Raw genomic sequence first — 18467 nt, 5'->3', positions numbered from 1 at the left:
CTTCTGAATTCACACCAGGTGCGTGGCGTATAATGCAGTGTTTTAAGCTGAAATACATGAAGTAGCAGACTTCTGTAAAGTGCAGTCCATGATGGTTGGCTTTAGCAGGTGCTCTAGGACCAGGGGTGAAAGTGAGCTGCACCGACCCATACGCAGCCCACATTAAAGTGCTGCTGTGGCAGTGCTTTAATGTCCCTGCCTCTTTTGCCTCCCCTGTCGGCAGCCCTGCTGGTAGGGTCCATCCTGGCAGGGCCATCAACGGGGGATGGGCAGCGACGTTAAAACACTGCTGTGGAAAAGGGCCCTGCAGCGCCTTAATGTCCCTACCCCGTCTCCTCCTCCCCCCCCCCCCCCCCCCCCGCAGCCTCCGACGGGCGGGGCAAAGGGAGCAGTTGCCCTGGGGCTGGCAATTTAAAAGGGCCCGGGGCTCCAGACGCTGCTGCCGCTAGTGCAGCATCAGTGTCTGGAGCCCCAGGCCCTTTAAATCAACTTGGGAGCTCCAGGCAGCGCAGGCCAGGTGGCCTGAAAGGGCTGGTTAGGGGATGCTGACGCCCCCAGCCCCATCCCTTCCACCCGAGGCCCCGTCCCTTCCGGGGGCCAGAGCCGTCCCCCCGGCCCATACCAGTAAGTGGCCTAACTTACTTTCACCCCTGCCTAGGACAAATATAAATACTGAGTCTGACAAAGTGAAGACTTGAATAGTTGTAGGCTTGAAGTGTAACTTTCAGAAACACTTGAACTTGAAACTTCTTGGGGCAGGCAAAACTTGACCAAAAAAGCAATTGTCTAGCTGCCCTCAGATTATATAGTATGTATGTACCAAAGAAACTGTACCTTTAACTGTAGTAATAGCCTTCCCACCCAGCACTGCATCCTAACTCAAAGATGTTCCTTCATATAACCCCCAACAACAAAAACCTAAATGCACCCCTCTAACGTGCCTCTTAGAAAGATTAGTTGAACAACGAACTGCACGTATACTAAAGTAAATGTTAAAGTGGGTTACACCAGCAGCAAACTTTCCAGAAAAATGAACCTGGGCATATTTTATTTGGATTAAGTTGCTTTTTAAGGTGTCTGAACATCTGTGTAAGGTTATGGAAATAAAGTGAATCAAACTACTGTTTTTTAGCCTCCCATTCTCAAACTCCTACTAATGGCACTAGAGTCTCCAGATCACGATACCTATTACTACTTCAGAAGGGTTCTGGTGGTGACTTCAACATCACAAATGGGGAATCTGACTAGTCTAAATAGGTGGTGGCTCTTTAAGTCCTGAGGCCGCCCAACAACTGAGTCCCAGTGTGACTTTCAACTAAGTGTTTCCTAGCCTACATGCCCACCAGGGTCTAGTAACAGTCCCACAGATGTGACCTGACCACACCTAGAGCATGGGCGCCTGCACAAAAAGACAGCTGAGCTACCATTGGGGGAATTGTGAGTGCTCAGTAATTTAGAGGGGTTAGGGATCCAGAACAAGGGCTTGAAGCCAGCTCTCCCACAGCTAAAGTGAGTGCCCTACCCTGTAAGGGAGTGTCTCATTTTTCCTACCCTTGCATGGGCAGCTAATTGCAGGAGAAGAATGTTCATGGCTGAAAAGCCAGAACACCATGTGACGTTTCCCTTTGGGCCCTCAGTGAAGTGCCTAGGGCTGCAACTCCCATTAAACTAAGTGCCTAAATACCTTTGAAGAGCTGGCCCTGCCCCTTTGCTCTGCATTTTGCTCCTATTCAGCTGGCTGGCTTCTGAGAATCCCTTTCTTAGGGCTTGCCTTCATGTACAGTGCTATAGCTGCACCTGTGTAGCTGTAGTGGCGACGCTTCTGTCAGTGTAGTTAGCTACTGCCTCTAGGGAGGTGGATTAGGTCCATGGGAGAAGCTTTACCATCACCATAGTACTGTCTACAGTGGGGATTAGGTTGGTATGACTGGGGCACTTGGGGGTGGATTTTTGCCACCCCTCGAGCAATGTAGTTATACTGATGTAATTCTGTAGTATAGACCTGGCCTCATACAATGGAGGGGGAACCTGAGTGTCTAAATTAGGACTGAGAACTCCCTTAGGCAGCAAGCTACTTAAGAGTTAGGTGATTTTAGTGTACTCTACACTAAGGGCTAGTGGCAGTGGTTGAGTTGGAGATAATTCACAATAGGAGAGGACCACCCACCCAGTCTCATCTACAACCAAGCCCTTACCACCAGCTGTGAATTTTTTCCTGTATTTCATAACTGCGCCAAACTCTTAAGCCTCAGTGCAAAACTCCAAATTAAGACCTGAGGTAAGGGAGGGAGTAGTTTAAGCTATGTGTAAAGTAGACTGAGCAACATTTCAAAAACTGCCTGCGTTAAATTAGTTTTTTAGTTTCCAGCCCCAGCTGCTGTCCAGTGCGTGACATGCAGAACAGGGGTAAAAGCAACCACGTGCTGTGGAATTGCAGCTTATCACTGCATGGACACTTTTCCATGGTGGAGAACGTTCTGATACAGTGAGGAACAGGAACTGGAGGGAGCTGATGCTAGTGTAATGTTTCACTTACGAATAAGGCTATACTTTAATTTGCCATATAAAGCTAGGTCTGCGTACCATGCTGGGACTGTGCAGCAGGTGAAATATGCAAAAGGAATGCTAAGTTGCAAGGTCGATGTACCTTCCCCCATGTTAGAGAGACAAGGTGGATGAGACAAGGTTTCAATCTACACCAGAACTCTTCAGGTTACCAACAGAAGTGGGTCCAATAAAAGCTAATACCTCACCCACCTTCTCTAATATCCTGGGACCTGCACAGCTCTACCACTACATTTCCCCATATTGTCATTTTACATCTGTTCAAACTGCATAACACTACAACTCTTAGGCAGTAGCTTACTTGTATTATAAAACTGAGCCACTGTTGATGTCAGTATGTGGTTCAACTGACCAGGGTAGTGGAACAGTGCTGCAGTGTGAAGGCACAGAACACACTTTGGGCTAGATTCATAAAGGGACTTCAGATATTAAAGCTGTAGCAAAATACCTACAGTTTAGGTGCCTAGAAAAATCACTGGGATATAAGCCTTGGTTAGGTGCATATACAATGACTGGGAAGAAATAGGATTCACAAAAGCCTGCTGAGCAGAGAGACACCTGAGCTAGGCCATGGTATAACCCACATGCCTGCTGGGTGTGGTGTTCTGTCCCATTGGGATCACTTAGAGATTAAGGACTCTGCTCTACAGCCTTAGATAAACAGCCATATGGCTTTTAGCTCATGCACTAAGTTCCAGAGGTCCCAGGTTCAATCCCACCCACCGATGACCAGGGTGTTACAATGGCAGACGATGAGAGGTGTGTGTCCTACAACCAACCCCTCTTCCACAGTCCAGACTGGAGGGAGGCACCTATCTCTGCTTGCAACCCTGAGCCAGGAACTTAAGCCATTTCTTGTAAGAACCACCAGAGTCAGAACAGGTGGTGGTGGCGGCTAGGTCTCATACCTTTTCTAACCCAGCCTGTTGGAGACCCACCGGCACTGTAGATAAATAATTAGAAAGTCACTGAGTTAGGGAAAAGTGAGTCAGTGGCTCATGTGGTGGGTACAGCACTCAAGTGGGAGGCCCAGATCTAGACCTACTGTTCCAGCAAATATTTATACACCTTTGGAATAGTTTTTACTTCCATCCTAAAACCTCTGCTGAATGTTCTCATGGGATATCAGCCACTAGCTCAGCAGTTCTCAAACTGTGGGTCATGACCTCAAAGTGGATGACAACCGCATTTTAATCAGGGCTGGCGTTAGATTGGCTGGGGCCCAGGGACAAAGCTGAAGCCTCGGCCCTGGGCGGCGAGGCTCAGGCTTTGGCTTCAGCCCTGGGTTGCGGGACTAAGGGAACAGGCGGTGAGGCTCGGGTGGGCTCAGGCCTCGGTTCCACTTCCTGGGGCTGTGTGGTAATTTTAATTGTCAGACGGAGGTTGCGGTGCAACGAAGTTTGAGAACGGAGTTATGCCCTTCTCCATGCTTGACTGAGGCTACAGTGAAGACACTGGCACTTTATTAGGAAGCGTACGTAAAATCTGTATCGAGCTAAAGCTGGATGGTAAAAGAGTCAGTTCATAACACCTAATGCATATTGCTTGCTATTTCCCCCCACCGTTTATGAACACAATAGTATTGCCAATTGATGCGTTTACTCCCTGAGCTGTTTTCTTTTACAATTGTGGCTTTTAAACATCTAATAAACTCTTCTTAAATTCCCAATTTTCATTTTCATCTTTCTAATTGCTTCCTCCCACTAATTGTGCATATAATTTTCCTCAGCCCTTTTGCAGCACCAAGGCTATACATTACTAGTTGGGATTGTCCTCCGTGCCCCTAGGGCATTGGTCACCATCTGGGGACTCCCCCGCCAGTCCCAGAAGCAGCCAGCATGCTCCTGTCGGGAGATGGGTGGAGGGGGGGGGGTGGCTAGGGGTCTCCACCTGCTCCTGACTGCAAGCACCGCCCCCACAGCTCCCATTTGCCAGGAACAGGGAGCTGTGGGGCAGTGCCACATGCCCTCCCGCCCCCAGGTCCAGGAGCAGTGTGGGCACATAATGCACTACTGGCTGGCAGGGGGTAGGGGTGTGGCCCAGCTCATGATGGAAAGGAGGTGCCGATGTGCCAGAGTGGGGCAGGGGCAGGGGCAGGTAGGAAGCCTGCCTTAGCCCCACTGCTCCGCCGACCAGAAGCTGCCGGAGGTGCAAGTGCCCCAACCTCCAGCCCTGAGCCCCCTTCCAGAGCCAGCACCCAAACTCCCTCCTGCACCCCCAGCCCTGACCCGCCCCAGAGGCAGTACCCCATACCCCCTCCTGCATCCTAATACTCTGCCCCAGCCCGGAACCCCCATCCTGCACCTCTGCCCCAGGCTCCTAGTATTGGGTAATAAGCAATGAAATATCTCTTTGGATGGAAAATATGAGCCTCCCACGCCTGAGCTCTCAAGGTGATCTGTGCCTCCCGTCTTCCCTTCCATGGTTACCACTCCTCCCCTCCCCCCCAAAATTATCCAGTTTCCAGCTAACCCTTTGATCTACTTACCTAATGATTAAGGCTACAATTTAATCATGGGTATTTTTAGTAAGCATCATGGACAGATCACAGGCAAGAAACAAAAAATCATAGCCTGTGACCTGTCCATGACGTTTACTAAAAATACCCATGATTGAATCTTGGGAGGTGGCAGGGAGAGTAGCCTACAGCACCAACGGTGGGGTTGGGGATGGGAGCCCCAGGGCCAGCTGCTCCTCCAGCCGCCTGGCACTGCCGCCAGGAGCTGTCAAGCTGCGGCAACTCCCACCACCACCGGGACCGCTGCGCAGGTGGTCCCCAAGGCCAGGTGCCCGGGACTGCCAGAGCAGCGACCGGTGCGGCTGGCTGCAGATCCGGGTGTGGCTGTCCCCAGGGCTGCCTGAGCAGCTGGCCTCTGCAGAAGTCACATAGGTCACAGGAAGTCACGGAATCGGTGACTTCTGCAACCTCCGTGACAAACACGGAGCCCCACTACTGATTAACATGTAAAGGTTGCATTGAGCCTTTCCAGTGACGTTAAATAGCTCTTCTGTAGAAAGCCTGAGTAACACTGATGGTCCCTATGAGTGGCTGTAACATACATTAAGCTGTGTTCTGGAGTTGGCAACTGACATCTGAAACACTTTAGGAAAGAGCAAGTGATGTTTTTTTTCCCCCACTTGTTCTAGCCTTGTCCCACTGCTTGCCATATGTTTTCCTGGCTCCAGACTGATGCTTGTACTATATGAATACATAGTGCTAAATGAGAGTTCTGTAGTCCTCTACCCTCATTGAACGGATATTATAAGCAGTTATCTGGAGAAGGCCCATGGGGCTTGCAGATAAAGGCTACTTTAAGAACATAATCAATGACAGATTTCTACGTAACACGGTTAATAGGATCTCCTCCTGGGTTCATGGGAAGGAAACAGATGTAGATGTAATATTGGGGCCAAGTGAATGTAAACAAATGTGAAGCTGCATCACTGACTAAGCAGCTCGCTTAATAGCCAATTTGCCCATAAAACTATAGTGCAATGCTGAGGTGGTGAACACTGTATTCAGGCTTCAGTGCAACCAAAACCCAACCTGCAATGTAAGTCACCTGGAAAAACACGTGAGGTATGTTTTATTTCCGAGCTTTAACAGTAGAAGCAAAAAAAGGCAGCCCCGAGGGTAGCTGCTACTGCTTGGATCTGTTGGGATGAAATGTAATTCTGGAGACATCAGTTATAGTATTTCAAATGGGAAAAAGAACAGAGTATTTGTACAAGCTTGCTTATCTCTTTAAAGCTGTACAAAGATCAGCATAAATTAAAGATAACTTGGTAAAACAAAATTCTTTGTCTCATTTAATTTCTCTATATGTTAAAGAATACTAAGGGGAGATTAAGCTACCACCAGACTTTTAAACATGAGGTTTGCTCTGTTGCCAGTACAAAGTTTTCAATAGAAACTGGGCAAAAACAAAGTACAGGTACAATCTTCAACACTAATAAAACACAGTATCAGGAGAGCAATGTGAATGTGTTGGATATATTCCAGAAAAAGCCTGCTAATGGGCTTATAGTTGTGAAGCATGACTACTTTATGGCATTTAAATGTAAATTTTGTGGTCGTGAGAGTCAGTGATTGATTGCACAGGTTAGAACGAGGTGTTGTACAAGCTGAACTGGCCTCCAATTATACCTGAAAACCAGCCAGTATCAACCTCAGAGTCTATTCCTAAATGCAGCTCATGCTAGATTTTGCAGCAGTTTGAGGCCTGGATTCTGGATCCCTTACTCCCGTCAGTAATCAGTCCAGCTGAAACCCCTCCTGTCAAAGTTCCAATATAGTCCCATCCTGCAGACCTTTTTCACGAGTTGCCCCACTGACTTCACATGAATAAAGGTGCAAGATTGGACCTTTGTGGCTTAGGCCATTCACCCTACACAGGTTAATATAGGGTCTCATCCTAACCAAAATCTCGGCTCATGTTGTGGGAGATTAAATAATGAAATTAAATCTGTTCAGTGCTGTTATTCACATTCTTGGCATCTGTGGCCTCCAAGTCTCACAAGCTAAAGTCACTATTTGGCCTTGTCTACACAAAGGGCAGGTCTACACTATGGGGTTAAGTCAACCTAAATTACACAACTCCAGCTATGTAAATAACGTAGCTGGAGTCGATGTAGCTTAGGTCGACTTATTGTGGGGTCTACACTGCGCTGGGTCGACAGGAGAAACTCTCCCATCGACTTACCTTAGGCTTCTCGTTCCAGTGGAGTACTGGAGTTAACGGGAGAGTGATCTTTGGTCGATTTAGTGGGTCTTCATTAGACCCACTAAATCAACCCCCGGTTGATCGATCGCCACAGCGTCAATCCATGGTAAGTGTAGACATACCCTAATACCAGAATAGTTCCATCAGTGGTGAATTACAGCTACGAAGTTTGCTAGCGTAGGCAGCGTTTGCAACACCAGCAGCGTTCTTGGGGAAGGAAAAACAGCTTTTCATTCACTCACGTGTCACCTATCTGTACTTAGCATGTACCATAATTTTTTTTAGTTTCCTCTAGTTGACTAGGATGATGATTTTCCCCCAAATTAACTAAATTGATCCAATTAATTTCAGGAGCCAAGCAGTAGTGACAGTAATGGAAAGGACAGTGCATCCCTAGCTCCGTACAGCACACTAGTAAGAGTGAAAAATTATTCATTGATGTTGTTTCAACTACTACTCCATGTCAACAATAGGAAATTTACAAAAATTAAACTTCTATTTTCCACTAGCCCTTTGAGGCAGAAAAAAGTGCTTTGTTAACTAGACTTTCAATTTTTAATCTTTACAAATATTAAACAGTTATGGTCTTGTCTAAATAAGGTGCTGGTTCCCAAACTTGCACAACAGTGAAATGTAATTGAACAACACTGCTTCAGTTATATCAGCAGTTTGAATTATAGCTCTTCTGGTTGATAAGTATATGGAAAAATACATTGATATTTCCCTAAGTTCTGTTTTAAGAAAACGGACTGTCTTTTTATAAAAAGACACCATCATCTGGTGCAGATTTGTTTTTTCAGCTAAAGAATTTGTATGGCTAATTCTACATTAACTTTGCACTCATTGCCAGCAATGGGATTGCACTAGTACAATCTCACTCCCAACATGAAAAGATCAGCGTTCTGACAATGAAGTGATGTCATAGTTTGCCCAGAAATTAAAAACAAAAACAAACCTTTTAGCACATTTGCCACATTCCCATTATCTTGAGTTACAGGGCACACTTTTAGATCCAATTCCACATTCCAGGGTAACGCCACCAAAGCCAACCAGAAGTCAATGGAGTTATTTCAATGTGAGAGCAGGATCTGGCCCAGTCTGTTTAATTAAACCACCACATTGGGTTATATGCTGCCCCAGTGCTGCATACAGAACTATTTATGTCACCATGCAAATGTAAGGAAGGCATGAAATCTTTACACTTCATTATTAAAACATTTTAGTTGCAAAGAGTACATATTCAAACAAGACTGGCTTGATCAGTTTCAAGATAGTAATGAAGACACATAAATTAGGTCAAATTCTGCCTTCTGTTACACCTACGCATCATGAAGAATACACAGATATATCCAAGGGCATAATCTGAACAGATAATACTACTCTTTGAAAGCATTAGATTATTTTAACTAAAACAGAGACTGCCATCTGTCTTATATCCCTTACACAAGGGCTGAAAACAATACCAGATATAAGAAACACTGACATCTCTGTAATCTTCAGGACAGGCCATCATTTTATGAAGCGATACAGAAAGTAGGCAAGAAAAAGTGCAATATACATTTTAAATATAGCTCTACCCTCATTTGCCATATCACTGTTCTTTGTCAGGGTATGGAAGAAAGGAAGTGCCTTTGGTATATTTGTTCAAATGTTAAGAGATCTTTAACTATGGAACCCTGTAGGATATAAAAGTGAAATCAGAAAAGTTACCAGAACCTTAGAAGCTACAAGAAGTAGAATTTCAAATGAGTTACATTTATTCAATTTAAAAAATTGACAGTTAGTAATGGTCACATGAACACCAGGAAACTGTATCTACATTTCCTGACGTCAGTATGAGTGGCACTAGTTTTCTACATATACAATTCTAATGCCAGTTAGAAAGTACAAAACCAAACCAAAACCCAAGACACTGTGAATTCAACACTGCTTAAAAACTCAAAATTCAATCCAATTGATATATTTTAAAATAAATAGTTTTACCTTATTTAAAAAAAAAACCAACTGCTTTCAAAGCAGTTACTTCTTTAAGATCATTCCCCAAAGTCTTTCATAAATAGTCACCCATTTTGATTGTCTGTTAGTGCAGCACTTCTCAGTCTTGGCTGGGATCTCCATATCAGGCAATTCAGTATTTTGTTCATACACAGTGTTTTGTTTTTCCCTTTTTATTTATAGGTACAATTTAGCATACCATGCTGGCCAAACCCATGCAGATGACAAAGCATGAAGCAAACAGAGCCTGTAAATTACTTGTTTATTAAAGAAAAAAACAAGGAATGTAGTGTTAAAATCAGGATATTAAAAAAAAGTTCTAATGGACAACCAGATTTAATTTAAAAATCTCTCAAAGTTTCTCTCATGTACTATGAGCCATTTAACATTCAACTTCAAATATACTGGATACAAAATTCTTTATCCCAATGAGTTTCAAATAGTTTTTAACTTTTTCCACTGGGGAGGATTAAAAAAAAGAAGATTCAGTACTATGCTGGTCTTTTTCTCCCTTTTATCCAAAAATAATAATTTCCCCAGCCCTTCTCAATGAGTATCTTGTTTCAAGAATGATTTCAAAGGGAGACACGAATCTAACATGCATGTGCTGACATTGCATGATGCCATGGCATTTAAAATGTACTCATAACTACATCTGGTTTTATCTCTAAGAATACTAGTTATTCTAGATTTGGGGACTGCAACAGTCTACTAAAGGCCACATCTGTAAACCCTCTACACATATTTTAATGCAAATTATAATCCCAAGGGCCGTTTAGAATTACTGAACAGGTTAATAAGCCTACTGATCATTTCTTTCTCACAGGCAATTGTGCAATTTTAAAAGAAATCTCAAAAGAAGCTAGTATTTATGTAGATTTAGCCTTTCCTAAGGCCATATTAAAACAAAATCAACCAATTTTAGATGCCTTTTTAATCTCACACTTAGAGCCTCAAAGGATCACCACATTTAGAAACATTTTCCAGAAATGCCTCTTTGACAGTTTTCTACATTCGAATCCCGTTGGGCCACTTTTGAACCGTTCCATTGCCTAAAATAATTAACTGTTTTCCGAATAGTTCTTTTCAGTAAAGTGCTTATCATTATTCCAAAACCTTTTTTTAAACTGCGCTACTCGAGTCTTGCGAGGGTTTCTCCTTTTCCCATGAAAAATTGCCAGCATGGGCACTGAGGAGAACTGAGGACCCTATTCAGCACAGTATGTCAGCATTCACTTAAATTGGACTAACTTACATGCTTCAGGTTAGGCACACTGCTGAACTGGGGCCTATCTGTTGTAAGGATATTGGAACATTAACTTTGATGTTGGTTGGCAACAGGCATAATGCCTACAAAGATGGTGATACACTGGAGCCATAGCACCAGGAGGTAAACGTTTAGATAAAATGGAAGGCATATGGAGAGTTCTTACTATAATCTTTTCATATTTATATACAAATATAACATATATTAAATATAATATAAAAATAGCTATATTTCTTTTCCCTCTGAAATTCTGAGGCTTTTCTTTGAGTTCTCACCCAACCCAGGCAAACTTACTAATTTTCTCATCAAAACTCTATTAAGAAAATACAGCATGATATTTTTCTTAACTGTATGTCACCAAGGCATTTATCCATAATACAACATTTTCTCCTTCTTATCCAACTTCCTCACTCCTGTCAGAGTCATTCTGTAACATTAAACATCATAGCATTTGCTGCTGTGATATCTATTGGGATGTCACAAACAACAGGTTTGCCACACCAGTGAATAAGCTGGCCAGAAGCATAAGGCTGATTAGAAGAGAGAGAGACTGGGGCCCAATTTTCTTCCCACAGAAGTCAATGGAGTTTTGCAATTGACTTTAATAGGAGCAGAAGTGAGCCTTGTTTGATCACAAATCCTTTAATAGTCAGTGAAAGAGAAGCAGAGCATCCACGCCAATTAGAGTCAGTGAAATACGGTGTGCTTTTTCTGTTTTTTTTTTTTTTTTTTTTTTTTTTTTTTTTTTAACATTTGCCGGAATTGTGGCAGAAGCTTTTCAAATGTATGTAATAATTTTCCAGTCTCTTAGAATTCCCCCTCTTCTCTTTATCAGCTAGCAGGTAAAGTGTAGCTTCATTTTTGGATGACTTTCCCCTCTGAGCTTATGGAAGGCTTCTTGATCAAAGGACAGATTTTTTCCTCTTAGTCCTCTTCCAATAGCTATGTTTATATAAAAACCTCTCACACCTAAGTTAGGCTGCCTTTTTATTGTCTGACCTACAACAGCACACCAAAGTATTTTTTTGGTTGATAGAAGGGGTTTGAATGAAGCTTATATATAAAACTCTCTCAGCTGTCTGCTGGTTATGCTCTGCATTTACTGTAGCTGCAACTGCTACAGTTTATCGGCTGGTTTTACCACCACACTATATTTCTAAGAGTAATATTAAAGCTCTCCCAATTTTCTTCTTTAGTGCTATTTTATTATTGTAATTAGGTTAAAACCTTTACCTAACAAGTCTATTTCCCACTAAAAGTCTTTATGGAATGGACCTCTGGTCAATGCATCTTAAATTTTGGATACAGGTGGAATGGTATGGCAGGATTAGGCAAGGCAATATGGGGGGGGGGGGGGGGGGGCGGGGAAGTCAATGGAGTTTTGCTTTTCTAAAACTTAAAAAAAATATATGTTTCTGACAATTATATTGGTTCAGGGAATGACAGAAATGCCTTTAAAGAGCACAGAAATGGAAAGTTTCCTGGATATGTTTAATATTTGTATCTGTTCCTACTCCTTGTTGCAAGAGACTTCCTGGAACAGAAACCAACCCAGTTCTCTTTGGTTCTTTACTTCTTATGCCCTCCTCCCTTTTCCACTGTGATTCTCCCAGGATCCACTGTTGACCTGTTGCTTTATGGTTTGGAGGTGAGGGGCTAATCTGATGAGATGACAGTGGAGAGGCCAAAGCTCATTTTAGGAAGAAGCCTCAAAAGGTAACTGCATCTAGTGTTCACTAACTTAGCACTACCTTTCAGTCAGCTCTGGTCACCCAATAATACAATCAAACTGTTCCTAATATTTAATATTCCACCACAATTTGGTTACATTCATACAGCTCCTCCCTAATACTCTGACTTAATTCAGCTTCTTGACTAAAAACTTTCCCTCCTCAGTGTTAATTTTAATTAATTTTCTTTTTTAACTACCAAGTCTACCTTGGTATTAGCTCATTTTGCTCTGCAGATGTGATCTGTACAAAGTAGTACCATAGAAATCTACTGAACATTTAAAAATAGGAAATCATTTCTGTTGGAACTTTTTATTATCTTTATAAAGTGAGGTTGCCTTTTGAAGTCTTAGTTTAGTGGTATCCCTTTTTAAGTCAATACTCAGAGTGTTAAACATGCAGTCCTAATCCCCTCTTTATTTTTCCATTAAATTCCAATCAATAAAGTAAAGTTGGATTTGATCTGATTAAAAAGTGTCAGATTAATCCCCCCCCCCCCCCCAAATGACTAATCTGTGTTTTGGAGCCACTAAAGAGCGCTACTTCTTATTCTCTGAACACTTTACAGGTAAATCATTAGATACCTGTTTCCATTTTAGTGTTTGAGGGGAGAGGCACTCCTTTAAAAAATGCTCATGATCTCAACTCAGACGATTGTTAAAATACTTGTAATATATGAACACAAACAAGATATAGCTCTGAAGTAGAAACACATTTTGTTGAGATTGTACTAAGACTTCAAAATTGTAAAATCGTAACAGATTCAAGACAACATAATTCAAGATGTTCAATGTTATCACCTGAATTAAAATCAAGGCACTATGGGTTTCTTGTTTTTTTGTTTTAAAATGACCCTGAATCAGTTCTGACTAAAGAAAGATCTAATTTTTAAAGGACAATAAAAAGATTCCAACATATTTTAAAAAGTTACAATTCTCACCACAGAGAAGGTGGTTAAAAAGTGCCTAAAATGTTATTAAGTGTAAATATATTGTTGTGCAAATTACTCCTATAACTGACACATTCTTGAAAATTACTTTCATGTAGTTTTTTTAAAACCTTTTACATAAATATTTCCAACTATGATCTATATCAAAAGATAGCTTTGGGGAGTAAAATTCCAAACCATCCACAATAAAGCAGTGCAAATTCCTATTTTTCAATCAAAAAACAATGAATAATTGTGAAATGATGGATGATATTTCTGAAATCTGAATGTCTTGGATCCTGATGCGTGACCATCAGTTCAAACAGTTTCATCAATAATTTAACCCCAAAAAATCCACTAACCAGCACACTATACCTCACTGAACAAACTGTGACATCGCAGACAAAGCACAAACAAGAGACTTGTGCCCACATTAAGGGTGAAAATTATGATGCATCATGTTGTAAACAAAAGGGTAGAACAGAGGAAAATATTAGTCGGCGCATGGTGTGAGAATTTAGGGAAACATTCAAACCTACAAACAACAAGATTACATTTTCATGCATCATATAAAATATTTTTGCTCTCTCTCCTTTTATCCAGACATATACACATTATTTTACATCTGTACAATACAGAATCTGATTCCACACAACATTTTGAAAATATTTACTTGTCCCATAATCATCTGAAAAAAAAAATTAAATGTCTTTTGGACTGTATTTGTAGCATTATTGTGAGCAACTGTGTGTCCATGGTCACATTTGACAAACTTACAGGACTGCTAAAGATACCAACATTTTTAGAACCCTTTTTGGTTCATTGAGGGTTTGAGACTTGATCTGGACAAGTTATTACGTGGTAGCACATCCTTTAGAACACAGAAATTGGGACAACTAAAAGACTGTCAAAGTTGGCCATGTCCCTGTTATCTTTTTGCTGTTTGTATCTAAGGTACCTCCACAACATTTTGTAGTAGTTTCTTCTGCAAACAGATTCCCAGAAGTTAGAAGTAGACCTCAATACTGTACTTTATAAAGCCTTTGGACTTCTACCTCTACTATCATCAGTGCAACTGTTTATGGAGCAGCTCCTCCCTGCTGTTTGCTTCTAGAAGAAGTGAATCCCCGTGCTACTGTGGCTGAACTTTGGAAGGATCAATCATGTTGTCAGTTCTATGTCGTGAGAGTTGCTGCTGCTGCTGAGATTGATGCTGCTGGTGGTGTGATTGAGTAAAAGTGCTTTGTTGTAGTGGGAAAGCAGCAGAGAGAATAAGCTGAGTTGATTGATTTCCATGAAGTAGCCTGGATGTCTAAGAAGAAATAAATAAAAGAGGATTATTGCCCACACTATGAAAATGCAGGTCTGGTTATATTTTAAAACTCTCACATGAGGTTAAACATCAATAGGACCATGACTACTTTCACTTACGATTGCACAAAGTGAAGATTCATTCAGAACAAAATAGCTAATTACAGAGTATTAATATTTTCAGCATCTGACTAACTGTAAAGCAACTTATTGGATCTCTGTTTGTGATGTCAATGGCTAGGAGAACTATGGCAATAGTTAGAGGCAGAGAGACACAGCAATTGTAATTAAAGGCTTTATAAGAGCACAGACCCCTAATGATCTGAGTATAGTTAAGGTTGAGCAGCCAACTTGAACTTCGACATTTCAAGAATCTGATTTGCAATTTTAACATTCTTTTAACAGAATGCCCACACATATATACAAAAACTAGTTAGGGATGCTGTAAGGGATTATCTTCCTTTAAAAGAAGGCAAAATTTCAGGTCCAAATAGGTTGACTGTGTCTCTACTTCAGTGGTTCCCAAAGTTTTTGTTGTAGCAGATTGCCCCTCTAATGGGCTGGCAACTGACATGCCCCCTTCCCTAGGCCTTCCTGTGAGACACATTCCAGTACACTAGTTTTGCAAGGTCACTGCTGCCTCTCCTTTCACTAGTCCATTCTACCTCCTCTTTCCCCCTCTTCAGTCTTTTTTTGATTTCTTATTTTTAGTACGTATTTTCTTTTTTGCTCTTTTGTTATTCTCAATCTGTTCCTCCTTCCCTGCACCCTCTCTTTTCTTTCTGATCCAATCTCTCCTCTCCCGCATGGTGGCTTCTTCTCTCCTTACTCATGGGACGGCTATTGCTGCTCAGACATCCACTGGGATCTCCCTGAGGTCCAGGCAGCATGTGCTCCTGCAGCTACACAGAAGCAGAGAAAAGACACTTAGGGTACATCTACACTACAGCGGGGAGTCGGTTTAAGATACGCAAATTCAGCAACGTGAATAGCGTAGCTGAATTCGACGTATTACAGCCGAATTACCCCGTTGTGAAGACGGCGGCAAAATCGACTTCTGCCGCTTTTTGTCGGCGGCGCTTACTACCACCTCCGCTGGTGGAGTTAGAGCGCCGATTCGGGGATCGATTGTCACGTCTCCACGGGACGCGATAAATCGATTCCCGAGAGGTCGATTTCTACCCGCCGATTCAGGCGGGTAGTATAGACCAGGCCTTAGGCTGGCATGCTGCCTCCTGAGTCAGCTCACACCTTGTTGCATTGTGGGCCACCATGGCAACTGGAGGGAAAGTGAGAGGTTTACAAAGAGATGCCTGCCCCTTTACTTAGACGCACGCATGCATGTTTATGGTGAGATGAGGTGGACCCAGTGTGACAATTATTCCTGTCCCCATTGTTTCTCTTCATGTCCCACTCCTAGTGTACTCTAATGCCCATAGGCTGGGAAACAGATTTATTTAAGTGCAGTTCTTATTTGTGAACTTGACAATAAAGATTGCAAGAGACTTTAAATAAGGTTGATGAAAGAACCTCCTCCCATGCACATCGCTTGTCTGAGATTAACAAGGTTGCTTATTTAAATAACATTCTCAGTCATCAAATTTGCAGTATATACTGAACTGGTTTACGTCACTATCTGAAAGTTTGTGCAATCTGACAGATTTCGAGACAGCGCTGCATTACCTGTAAGAACTGCTGCGGGTGCTGCGTCAGCTGAGCTTGAGCCGATTGCTGAACCGTACTGAGCTGCTGTTGCTGCTCTTGCTGACTCTGCTGCTGCTGCTGCGTTATTGATAATGTCTGTGGCTGCTGCTGTTGTGCAGCAAAAGTGGGGTAGGCAGTCACCACCTGCCCCATAAACATAGTGCTTGGGACCATTACCGCTCCACATGCTACAGGGGCGGTGACTAATTTTGTGACAAGCTGCTGACCTTGAGAAAATCTGTCAAAGGAAAAAAGACATCAGAAGGTCCTATCAGCTTAGTTTGGAAAAAAAAATTCTGCTTCAGATACACTGGATGAACTTTCCTATATCAATCTGATTAGGTAAGTGCCAGTTTATCACTGACTGGGCCATTCAAGACAAACCAATTTTTCCTTTGCTTAATACAAACTAAACAAATTCAAGTACAATGGGCTACATATTGCCCTCAAAGGCCCACCCCTCCACCAGTGCCTCAACACCATGAGTTTTAATGGAATTACAGGAGTATCTCTTCACAAGTTTGGTCCTCAGACTACAACACGTGCACATGCCTACACTAAGTAAAACTGCATGAAATTTTTGGTTTAACTTTTGTCTCCTTTTCCATAAGATCTGGTGACTACTAAAGCACAGAAAGCTCTAGCAAAATCATCTGAATGAATATTGCTCCTTTATATTTACCTGATCTGTCTGTCCTGGGTGAAAGTAGTTACTGCAGCACTCTGGTTGTTGTTTTGTGGTAAACTAGATGGAATCTGGACCACATTTCCTGTCGTTGGCTGGGAAATCACCATAGTGTTATATAAGGGGGCTGAAAGTGTATTCTGTGACTGACTGGTAAGAGAAGTCTGTTGATTGTGCCCACTAAGTATATTTTGCTGAGTATGCTAAGAAAGAAAAATATGTAATAAATTAATTGAATGCAGCTGTAAAAATAAACTCCCCTTTCAAACACAGAGAAGGCACAGCTTGCTTTGCGGGCATAAATAACAATGCTGTACACTAATAGTTAATTATTGCTAATACTAAATGTTCTTATATATGATTTATACTCTCAAAACACGGTACAAAATAATTAATCCAGTCCTACAACATCTTTGTGAGTTATGTAAATATATATTATCCCAGTTTTTACAGATGAGCAAACAAAGGTTAAATTATTTGTCCCAGACCATGCAGTGAGTAAGTGTTAGTGCCAGGATTAGGATCCAGGAGTTTCTCACTCCCAGTCCCATGCTCCTCTTCCAAAACTCTTATAAAATTAGAAGAACTGCACAAGAAGGTGGAATGATGGGCCAGGCAGAACTGCAGGTGTAAGCATGCTCAGTCCCTGGAAGTATTGGGGTGAGGGGAAGACAGAGAGCACGTCCAATCAGCTTTAGTGAGCTCTATGAAGGCACTTTATTGGGACTGAAGGCAACATAGGTCACCATGACAAAAGGCTTTCGAGGGTGGTAGGAATAAAGAACTAGGGATATTCTCCTCTCCCCCCCCCTTCTCCCCAGGATACTTGGAAGAAACTGGAACAAAGGGCAGTGACTGCAAGGGATGTGAGTGATTGCTGGACCCAGGCAAAAGGAGATTAGTCTGTAAAAGGGAGCATTCTGGAACTGGTGAGGATCTTATCTGTATTCAGTTTGATTAGACACAGAATTGCGCATTTTATTTTATTTTGCTTGGTGACTTACTTTGTTCTGTCTGTTACTACTTGGAACCACTTCAATCCTACTTTCTGTATTTAATAAAATCACTTTACTTATTAATTAACTCAGTATGTATTAATACCTGGGGGAGCAAACAACTGTGCATATCTCTCTATCAGTGTTATAGAGGGTGAACAATTTATGAGATTACCCTGTATAAGCTTTATACAGGGTAAAATGGATTTATTTGGGTTTAGACCCCATTGGCAGTGGGGCAAGTAATTCAGACCCTGGGTCTGTGTTGGAGTAGATGGGAGTGTCTGGCTCAGCAAGACGGTGCTGGGGTCCCGAGTTGGCAGGGTAAGCAGGGGTAGAAGTAGTCTTGGCACATTGGGAGGCAGCTCCCAAGGGGGTTTCTGTGATCCAACCCGTCACAGCTGGGTCCTTCCACAAGAACTACTTGTTATTCACTGCTCATCATTTACACTTGATAATTCTTCTATCAAGAGAAGACTATAAAATCTAAGCCTTTTCCTGAAAGAGAAAACAAAATCTATTTCAACCCTAAACATTTAGGGCATGAACCTGTGTTTCTTGCA

The 18467-nt window shown here is 42.2% G+C and overlaps 1 protein-coding gene across 12 annotated transcripts in view; it reads right to left on the bottom strand.

The window, feature by feature from the left end:
- Positions 1-11257: 11257 nt before the first annotated feature.
- Positions 11258-18467, bottom strand: part of CLOCK (clock circadian regulator) — a 114653-nt gene continuing 107443 nt past the window's right edge. For all 12 annotated transcript variants that reach the window (XM_024101604.3, XM_024101597.3, XM_024101603.3 and 9 more), the window contains 3 exons: positions 16907-17112; positions 16204-16462; positions 11258-14521 (listed from right to left, as the gene is read on the bottom strand). In XM_024101604.3, the coding sequence (XP_023957372.1) occupies positions 14342-14521; positions 16204-16462; positions 16907-17112 (645 nt within the window). In that variant the 3' untranslated portion in view covers positions 11258-14341. The remainder of the gene's footprint in view (positions 14522-16203; positions 16463-16906; positions 17113-18467) is intronic.

Source organism: Chrysemys picta, chromosome 5 (genome assembly GCF_011386835.1).
Source record: "Chrysemys picta bellii isolate R12L10 chromosome 5, ASM1138683v2, whole genome shotgun sequence".
Taxonomy (NCBI): domain Eukaryota; kingdom Metazoa; phylum Chordata; order Testudines; family Emydidae; genus Chrysemys; species Chrysemys picta.
The sequence above is the reverse complement of the archived record's forward strand: the minus strand, read 5'-3'. Positions and strand labels throughout refer to the sequence as shown.